At 39.2% G+C, this 10,323-nt stretch overlaps 1 protein-coding gene across 1 annotated transcript; it reads right to left on the bottom strand.

Annotated features, from left to right (window-relative positions):
- Positions 1 to 453: 453 nt before the first annotated feature.
- Positions 454 to 9,322, bottom strand: LOC135481892 (ras GTPase-activating protein-binding protein 2-like). Its single transcript, XM_064761663.1, is given in 13 exon segments — positions 454 to 2,376; positions 2,613 to 2,672; positions 3,012 to 3,070; positions 3,484 to 3,653; positions 5,779 to 5,962; positions 6,419 to 6,534; positions 6,830 to 6,963; positions 7,406 to 7,525; positions 7,527 to 7,585; positions 8,100 to 8,193; positions 8,529 to 8,576; positions 8,578 to 8,611; positions 9,228 to 9,322. Coding segments are annotated over 13 exon segments (1,434 nt in total). The 3' UTR covers positions 454 to 2,115.
- Between the last annotated feature and the right edge of the window lie 1,001 nt (positions 9,323 to 10,323).

The following is a 10,323-nucleotide window of genomic DNA, read 5'->3' as shown; positions in this document are numbered from 1 at the left end:
TCCCCTTACTCCACACTGTCAAACATTCCAAGTCTTGTGCTGTACTATTAAAAGCTGGCTGTCTTTTGGATGGACTGATGGTCTTGGTCAAAAGCCAACTGGCAATTTGTCCACAGCAATGCATTTTCAGGTTCACCTACACATTTCAAATTTCAAATTAAGAACTGGGTTGACAAGAGTTTAAACATGCATTGCAATATTTTGTCTAAAAAGGAGTTCAGAGTGAATTTGACGCCACAAGTTGATCATAGGCTCAGCTTTCAACAATCATTTATTCCTGCTAGCATCAAAAACATACTAGCAGATTTGTCAGTTAAAATATAGTCAATGGCCTACTTGGAACAGCATATGTTCATCTTGCTAGTAAGCCAATGGACACAAAACACAGCATAATTTGTAGGTCATAACTTTGAAGTCAACATAACCTGTAAACAGCAGACAGGACACGTGGAAAAATGGGAAAATCCCTACATATTTATTAAATAGTTTTTCAAAACGTGAAGCCAGACAATACAAGTTGAATCTACAAACATTTGTTTTTCTGTTTTTAAACAAGAACTGCAGACGTTATGTGTTACACTTAAGATTTTTTTATGATCTGTACAAATGGAGAATGGAAAGACAATGAGAAAACATTAAATACAGGATAAATTTATTATCTTAAATACTGGCAGCTTTTCACAAGGTTCTCACAACTCATAACGGACAATGGCCAAATGGTCGTTCAACATCTTCCACTGAAAGACATGGCATTTTTTCCCTTTCTTCACTCACATACTTCTCTCAGCTCCAGGGGGAAAAAAATTAAAAAATAGAAATAAAAACTTCCACACACGAAATTTACTTCAAACTGGAAGAATCTCTTTGGCAACACAAGGCAGCCCTGAAGAGAAGCATCAACCCTTGTGAGAAGCTGCCAGATTTTACCCCTAACACAACTGATATAAAAACATTTAAATTGTCAACTTTGTTATTAAATACTCTCCAATCCCTTACCCATGATGCCAGCCTGTTTCATGAGTTAAGTATTGATTTTCCCCCCAAACTGTTAATACATGTACGATAAGAGATCATTTCAAAGCCCACCCAATTTGACCACGCAGATTCAGCCAACTTCAGAATTAAGTTCAGAAAAGCTTGTGCAGATGCTACTGATATGAAATCGCAGGTTCTTCTCTCACTGATTTTTCTTTAGCCATAAGCTATGTAGTGATTTAGTTTTAAAACCAGCTTCTATGAAGGAGGAATGTGGATGATAATAGAAAACTGTGCCTGTCTTCCCTTGCCAGCATGGGAGCCACGTCTTGGGCTAAACAACTTAGTACAGGACACAGTAAGATACCGTAGAAACTTTGCATAGTACTTTATCCACAAAACAAAGTCTTCGCAGATCACATCGTTTTGATAATTAAAACAAAGTTATAATACTCTATTTAAAAAAAAAAATATACGAAAATAAGGTTGGGTCTTGTATATTGGGCTTTTTTAGTAACACCTTCATTAAGTTTTCCCACCAAAAGTTGACAAGCACGTTAAAAATTGTCTCTGATGAGGGGAAAAACGTAAGGACAAAAGCGGAGCCAGATTTATGCAGTTGACAATAAACATGAATACAAAACATAGAAAATATGCAATTCTGTCTTGTTCTGTCACAGAGAGACAAGTGAGCAAGAAAGAGACTGCCACCAATGCAAACCAATTGAGACCCGTTTGCAACAGAGGAATTTATTTACAAACATTTTTGGAAAAAATACATTGGTTGGTTACATCGGCTGGGCGACCTATCTATCAACGGGAATGATAAATAGTTAAATAGACTTTGTACAATATCTGAAACAGGAGATTTTCATTTAATATTTTAAGTAACAAACCGAAGAGGTTGGGAAGCTGGAGTCAGACTGAGTGACGTAATGTTAACTATGATGTTCACACAGAAGGCTAAGAAGTTCAGCTCAGTCTTCAGTTGGTTAATATGCCACAACCAATCTGCCAGCCCGGAAGCCAGCCCTCACCAACAGTTCACCTGTCCGCCCGCTCTCTCTCTTTCTTTCTTTCTCTCTTCACAAGTCCAGTCTCAGAATTGCATACTTTCTTTAAGCACCATTTAACAGAAGGTCAACGTCTCGAGTTAGAAATGCCCCTCCCACCACCTCCTCCTCCTGGATTGTTTCTGTTTTCTCTGCCACCCATTCCTCCCCCTCCTGGCCTGGGCCCGCCTCTGCCTGAAGGGCCAGTGGGGAAACCCCCACGGGTCATTCCTCCACCGATGGGCCCGCCTCGTCCTGGACCGCCACGCCCACTTCCGGGACGACCACCTTCCCCTTTAGCCTTTTTCTCCTCCACGTTTAATCTGTGTTCCCCATTATACATTATAGGCTGCAACAAAAATCATGTCGTTAATTTATATACGAAATCCAAGTTTGTCCAAACTTAACCTTTTTTACACCTGATTGTATGATGCGAGTATAATTTTGCTTTTCAGGAGCTAGAGACTTCTAAAATAATAGGCCTTCCAACTTTGACACTATCCAGACTAAAATAGTTCTGGATCTGAATTGTTTTCTTACAAACATTCACTGAGGCAGTAAGAATTATTAAGCACCCATACTCACTTTACTACTTAATATTGTTTGAACTGGGTCTGGGCTGTTGAATACCACAAAACCGAAATTCTGAAAGAAAAAATATCTCTTTCAATTAACAAAATATACACATATCATAGGTAAGTCAGTGCAAACCGTTAGGAAAATACCACACTAACACGTTCTTCCTAAAAAAAGGGCCATTTCTCAGAATGGAGTAAATTAAGTTAAATTGTGCCAAAACATTTTTAGGTGTGCCTTGAAGTCACATAAATATCAATAAAATTGATCTGAACCCGAAGGAGGCCGCCTTAAAAGTAATACAAGAAAGTCACCAAACAGGCACTGATTCAGTATTGACAGAGCATTTATCCATTTGTAGCAGAACAGACTGGGCAATGCACATTGAGGTCTAAGATTTTGGCTTACAGGAACCTTCCCGCCTCCACTTTTGGTGTTTATACGTAGCTCCACCACCCGACCATATTCTGCAAAAAAAGGAAACCCATCATTTACAACAGATCTACAAAACTGTAGAATATCACTCTGTTCTCTGATAAGGGCTTAGGTGACCCAATACTAGAGAGCTCCTGGCAGAGTATGAAAATCTATTTATTTGACTTTTTTTATGCGGTACTCAAGGATATTTTCACTTATATGACTGCGATCTGCATTATGGTAGGATGAAACTGGCACAGTCTCGGGGAAAAGCCACAACCATCCGCCGGTTGCTGCAAGACCTTTTCAAATACAGCAGGAGAGGAAGCTAAAAACATCTGTTCAACAGGACTTTGAACATAAAATATCAGGACCACAACACACCAGAAGAGGCAAATGAATTTACTACACACAATATTTTACTGGTAGAATTATAATGTTGTGCTTCCCAAATGGCACTCACTTTCAAAATAATCTTTTAATTCTTTTTCTGAAATGTTATGAGGGAGGTTTCCCACAAATAGTTGGTGGCTGTCAGGATAGCGAGAGCCCCGTCTGCCACTCTGACTGTCCGTGTCACCCTCAGACTCATTGCGACCGATGCTCCCTCGTTCACGGTCTCGATTCCTCGGCCTACAAAAAAATATGAAACTTATGCCTTAAAACCCCAAATTATAGTGTAAAAATTACTTCCAGATCATTGTACAGCCATTACAAAGGACCACAGGGAATTTGAGTTACAATTATCACACATAATATGGGTTTGTTAAATGTTTAGGGTACAATGTAATATGGTCTCTGTAAAGGGTACCAAAATTTTTTTCTAAAATGGATTAGAAAATAAAAGCATCGCTGCTCAGTAGAAAATTTGTCTTCAAGTGATGAGGTGGTTGATATGACAGCAGGCTACTGTCCCTACACACATCACTCCGGCGCAAATTACATCATCATAGCAGCCAATTGGTCTGCATGTAACCAAAATGCTACATGTACCATGGAAACTGAAATCAGGGTTCCTACACCTACAGGCCAAGTCAAAGTCCATGGATGACTATTTCATGACCACTGTCATAGATTTCCATTACCCTTTCCATTGACTGTTCAGCAAAATGATCTGGTGACACCACTAGAGAATTTGTGGGCCACCTCACCCACAACCAAGTCTAACTGATCATTCATTTGGATACGGATTTGAAACTTGAATAAATCCTGAACAAAGCATACCCCTTCCTTTACGGAGTCTGAAATTCCAAATTCCATGATTTTCCTATGAAAATAATATATCAGTTTTCCTGGTTTTCCAGGCCTGGATTTCAAATTCTCTAAATCCATGACTTTTCAGGTTTTCCTTGACTTATTTATTTACTTGATTGGTGTTTTACGCCGTATTCGGGATATTTCACTTATATGACAGCGGCCAGCATTATGGTGGGTGGAAAACCAGACACAGCCTGGCGGAAAACCACGACCATCCGCAGGTTGCAGAGAGACCTTCCCACATACTCACCCATACGAACCCGGCAAAGTACAATACACCGGCAGACCAAAGCTACAGGTGCAAAGCCCATGCTTGTTATGGCACTGTGTGGTGCTTACAAGTAGTATTGTTAATTGTTAAGGAAGAAACAAGCTCATAATGAGGACAGACAAACACATTCTAAGATCACCACTTGTACTGAAGGGACGAAAAACACCACCTCAGCCAGGACTGACAAAATAGACAATAAAGTTGACCAATCAGATCAGCCAACACTGCCTTATCTTCCAACCGCAGAAGATGCCTAACCACTGCCACATGCCTTTATTTACACACGCAAAAAAGTGGAGCAATCAAAATATTTTTTCCCAATCGATGCAAACAGTTTAGAGTTTATCACATCCACAAATGCCTAGATTTACAAATCAAGAATATACACTTATAGACAGAAACTCTACGAAGACTACATAAATTCAGAAAATTTTAGGTAACCATCTCCTTAATGTCAGTAACACAAATAACTTAAATACCCAAACCAAGGGAAATAACTCATCAGTAGAGCCAAATGTTAAACACTGTACACTGGCATTGGTGATTAAATTTCACTACGAGTGCCCTACTTAAAAGCTGCTCAGTAAGGAATCAGTCTTCAGGTGATGAGGTGGTTGATATGACAGCAGGCTACTGTCCCTACACACATCACTCTGGCGCAAATTACATCATCATAGCAGCCAAAAGACAACTTGTCAATGGATTCTAGTTATGATCACTGTTTAGTACATGTAAAAATACAAAAGTGCATTTGACTAAAATGCTTAATGTAGAGGGTAATTTCCCTCAATTATCAATTGAGTGAACATACAAACTGAACATAATTACAGGTGAAGGCAAGCACCACAGGAGGATAAATCCTGATCTCAGCAGCAATGTAGACTTACAACTGCATGATGCAGACTTCCCAAGTTAGTGAAATACCACCCCTAACATTTACCCTAACAATGAGTCTGTTTTGACACAAGACAATGTCATGAATTTTGTAATTTACAGTAATTAATTCACCACAGAGGAGCATCGACTACCTCAAATTCCCTTTATGATACTGTACTCTGCATGCAGGCAAAACTTGAGTTCAGTACTTGTATGACTTATTAAGATACCAGCTTTTAAGATAGCATATATTTAGCTTGTGTTCTCACTGTTACTGGACACTGACACTTGGAGTATGACATTAGCTACAACTGTACTTTTTACAGGCAAACTAATAATAATGTTTGCATGTACCTGGGTACTCTCTGTGGTTGAGGAGTGGGTCCTCCTTGGTCAGGCTTCACCTCTGTCCTTACAGGCTGGGCTTTCACTGGCACAGGGGCATGACTGCCAGGGCTCGTGCTCTGCACTGCTGGCGCCCCTGCTGTGTTCTTACTAGCCATAGCAGCCCATGAGAATGGCTTGGATTCAGGAGAAACTGTCCAATGAAATGAAACACCTTTGTTGATTTGGAAAGTACAATCACCCACTGATAAACACAAATAAAACATTATCACAACCATAGAAACACCATGGAATTCCATTTTGCATAACTTTACCTTAGTATTTAACTAGATGCCTTCATCTTGACTTAGCCAACCTATTGCATTAAGCACCTAACGACATACAAATATTTATAAGTATCATGCATTGGAATGGACACTCCTGAAATGATCTGAACAGAAAAACTACATTCAGATTAGCTTCTTCCTTTTCCTTTACCACTTCAGCATCCTGAATTCTTTCCTTCAGGAACAGAAAACATCACAAATCCATTAAGATTACAATTCCTCTGCAAATGGGTGCTGAGTATAGCTTTTTTTCTCACCACTGTCTGCCTCGGTCACTGGTTCAGGCTCGGGCTCTGGTTCTGGGGTTTTCCTGTCCTTCCTTCAAAAGACAGTTCCTGCCTCAGGCACCTCCACCTCCTCCTCCTTCGTAATGACAACATCTTCCTCCTCTTTTGGGGACACCGAATCAGTCACCTCCTCCAGGTGAGCCGTGCCATTACTAAGGATATAGGACAAGACAATAAACATTTCAGTTTTTGCACAGAATTTCTATCCACCTTCAAACATGCACATGGTCTAAAAGCTTAACCTTAGGGGCCACAAACTACATATGCGCGCAAAATGTTATCAAAATCAAACAAGATTAAACAGTCTATGCATATAAACTGATCACTAATTAGGACTATTGAGTTTTGTAAATATTCAGAAATTGTACAGGAATCAAGCTGGTTTTGGAGATTTATCCAAAGTTGCAATTCTGATTCTGCCATCACCAAAATACAGAAGAAAAATACCCTGAAGTTAAATTCTCTTGCTTTTCGTTCAAGTGGATACCTAAAGCTTCCCTCAGTGGCTGGGTGTTTTCAAAATAAGCAGGCATTGTTCCTCTCTGGGTGAGTCTCCTCCTGGTATTGGGTCTCCGGTGTTTCTGTGTCAGAGTCAGTCATGGAAGGGAGGCTCCCTGCAAACACAATCATAGATATCAATACTCAGGTACAAAGCACAGTACAAGTGCTGACAAAATGACGACCAACAACTGATCACTGAGTTTGCATGCAAATTCAGATTTTCAATCCCCTGAAGCAAAGCTTTACTAACACTGAGGTTGTTGAATATAGGTTCTCATATATGTATGCAAGTAATATGCACACCTGCATTTTGGACTTGCAGTGCTGAAATGTTTGTTCAAAGGGACGTCACACAGAGTGTAGTGTCACCAACAACAACTTGTCAAGAACAACGCTATGTTGCCCACACCATGACTAAGCAAAATGTCTCATCTTGTAGAACAAAATTAGAAATATGAAGGTTTATTGACCGGAAATATTTCAGTATTGCTAAGTTGAGACCACTTTGTTGACAGCACATACCAGCCACATCCTCCTGGTTTCCGCATCGCTGTCCGTGTCATGGAATACCTCGTCCTGGTAACGAAAGATGTCATTGTGGACGTAGTACTTCTTGGGATACTGAGGAGCGAGCACAAAGGTTCTGCATGAACCTCCTCATGGGCTGCCCGTTGTTAGACAGCTCTCCCGTCACCTGAAGCAGCAATAAGAATGTTTTGCTACTAAACATAGGACTACTTTAGACAAAAACATTGCTGATGAATTCTTCAATGCCTAAAAGACCAATCAGTCATGAATCTTTGTACATTAAATAATAAAACTGCATTATAAACGTAAGGACCTTGATTTAATAAATTACAATGACTGAAACAACTATATTCGTGGCTTTATGGCAGCTATAATTGTTTTTATCTACTTATGAAACTTTACAACTATATCCCAATAGGGACAATTCTAAGCTACAAAGAGACAGAATAATTACAGTATTCACTTTAATGTGTGTCGTCTGTAGCCAGAGGTTTTCACAGAATTGTACCATATACACGTAGCTGTACAGAGACCTAGGGAGTCCATAATACACATTCCAGAACTATTAACATGGATCACTTTATTCAGCAGTAATTTTTCACTGTCTAAAGATTGCTGATAAACATTATGTTCTTGAAGGAGTCATGGCACATGAGGATCGGACGGGTCCAAAACAAACCTGCACAAACAACAGCATTATCCACAGTGGCATGGCTGTCCACCTGACGATCTTCGCATGGACAATCCCGAAAATTCAGGGACACGATCTTTTTGTGAATGTTCTGCATAGAGACAAAAGTACTGACATTAAAACATGGATGACTACACGTACATGTACTTGCTGCAGGGCAAGCAATCACACATTCCATCCCTTAGGTAGGACAAATCCATCATGGTTTTCCATAGCATTTTGTCCTTACACCGGTTTTCCTTGTCTCCTCTGATAACTAACTGTACTGCAAGTATTATACCAACTTACCAGCTGCTGGTAATATCAAGCAGTAGATGTGTTTTTTCTTTTAGATGAGTTGCTGTCAACTGTTCATGAAATTATACAGATACACTGATGTATAAAAGCAACTCAGGTTGATGTTCAACTGTAAGACTTTCAACTTACCGCCTGTCCCGTCACTGGTGGCTGCTCCTCTCCTGGCTTCTCCACTCCCTCCATGAACAAAGCTGGAGTTATGGCTGTAAAATCTGAAGTTACAACAACATCACAGTATTAGGTTCCTACTCCTTTTTATATACATGCAGCACAATTATGCAATGTTATTTAAATCTCCAAGTGTAAATCATTCCAAATATTTATATTAAAATTTTCAGTCAATATACTGTTATCACACATTACTGTTTGGAGGGGCCTCTATGAAAACAATGAGTATCCCTACCAAATTAAAGTTTTCAATCATTCACAGAAAATTTAGGTCCACAATTTATGTCAAAATAAAGAAAATCAGTTCTATCTGGATTAAAGTTGAAGCTGATTAAGACACTTTTCTTGAATGTTAATTACGCTAAATGTAGCTCCAACTCCATATGAACACACATGAATGATGGATCAGGCATGATCACTTATTGACAGGAGTCAAATTCAGTCTGAACTCACTACATGTAACTGCTAAAATTTGCTAAAACTGCTAAAAAGGCTAAGCTTTAATAATTAATATCCAAGTAAGGAGTCTGCAATTTTACAGTTTAGAATGGTAAAAGAATGGATAAGAATTGCTTATGTCCTGGAAAGCTTAGCACACTATTTTCAGTCTTGGACAATGACAAGTGTCAAGCTCTTCAACTGAATAGAAGAAATAAGTACCTGTGAAGGTGCAGTGGGGCCTCGTGCAGCAGTGTGTAATACTGCCTCACAAATTCGCGGCCAACGCACTGAGGACTAGGAGTTTCCATGACCATGACTTTCAGACTCTGAAAAGTTTTAATCTGCAAAGGAAAAGGGTTTGTATGGAGACGGGAACGCAACATCACATGACAGTACAATAACAATTACAGTACTAGAAAATCAAATTTATTTCACTTATTCTCAACAAAATTTTTTTGGCTATTAACCCTTAGATCATATGCTATACCAAGACAGTACACTGAAATATGGATAGGGATCTTCATATCAGTTTATTCTATGTGCTAAATGAGGTGATCTTATTACAATGACACAACCTGGAGAAGTATGGTATAATCAAGACGAAACACATCCACATATTTGTCCCTTACTTAGCATCTACAGTATTTCCTGGTGCAGGCACAGAGATGAGATTATTGTCTGAACATGATGTGATACTAAAAAAAAAAAATACTTCAAGGCAGTGTCAGACGTAAACATTGAGGACATTCACAATTTACATGTATGCTGTGGACATTGATCTGATCAAGTCTTAACATACTAATACTTCAACCTATCAGCCATAGTTCTTGGAAATTCAACCCACTGTTGTTGCATTTTCCTTTTTGAGTGAAGTGCCGAGATATGCACCTACATAAACTTTTGCCACAGAGAATATTATTTTAACATCTAGATTATTATCATTAGGGGGCCAAGCCTAATAAATGGAGAAAAGTATAACAATTATTATAATTTCTTCCACACTTTCATTTCTCCATTATTTTATAACCTTGTTGCTGGAAAACCCCTCGGGTGATTTTAGTGAAATTTTATGAGTCACATTGCCAAGGTAGTTGCAAAAATTCTGAAAAGCACGGCCATGTAGTTTCCTGGATCTCCACAAAGCACATGTAGTTTCCGTGTTTTTACTGCCACTGATACGTAGCCAATCTTTTCTAGTCTTCATATAAATTCGGACTGTCACTCTTGTCAAGGGGTTAGCCAGAGATATGGAAGAGTGTGTTCTAACAGCCCTTTCTGAGGTCATTTTTATTACAGGAGGGGTGCACAGATTTCT

Source organism: Liolophura sinensis, chromosome 1, assembly GCF_032854445.1.
Source record: "Liolophura sinensis isolate JHLJ2023 chromosome 1, CUHK_Ljap_v2, whole genome shotgun sequence".
Classification (NCBI taxonomy): domain Eukaryota; kingdom Metazoa; phylum Mollusca; class Polyplacophora; order Chitonida; family Chitonidae; genus Liolophura; species Liolophura sinensis.
This window is presented reverse-complemented; position numbering and strand designations above follow the sequence as displayed.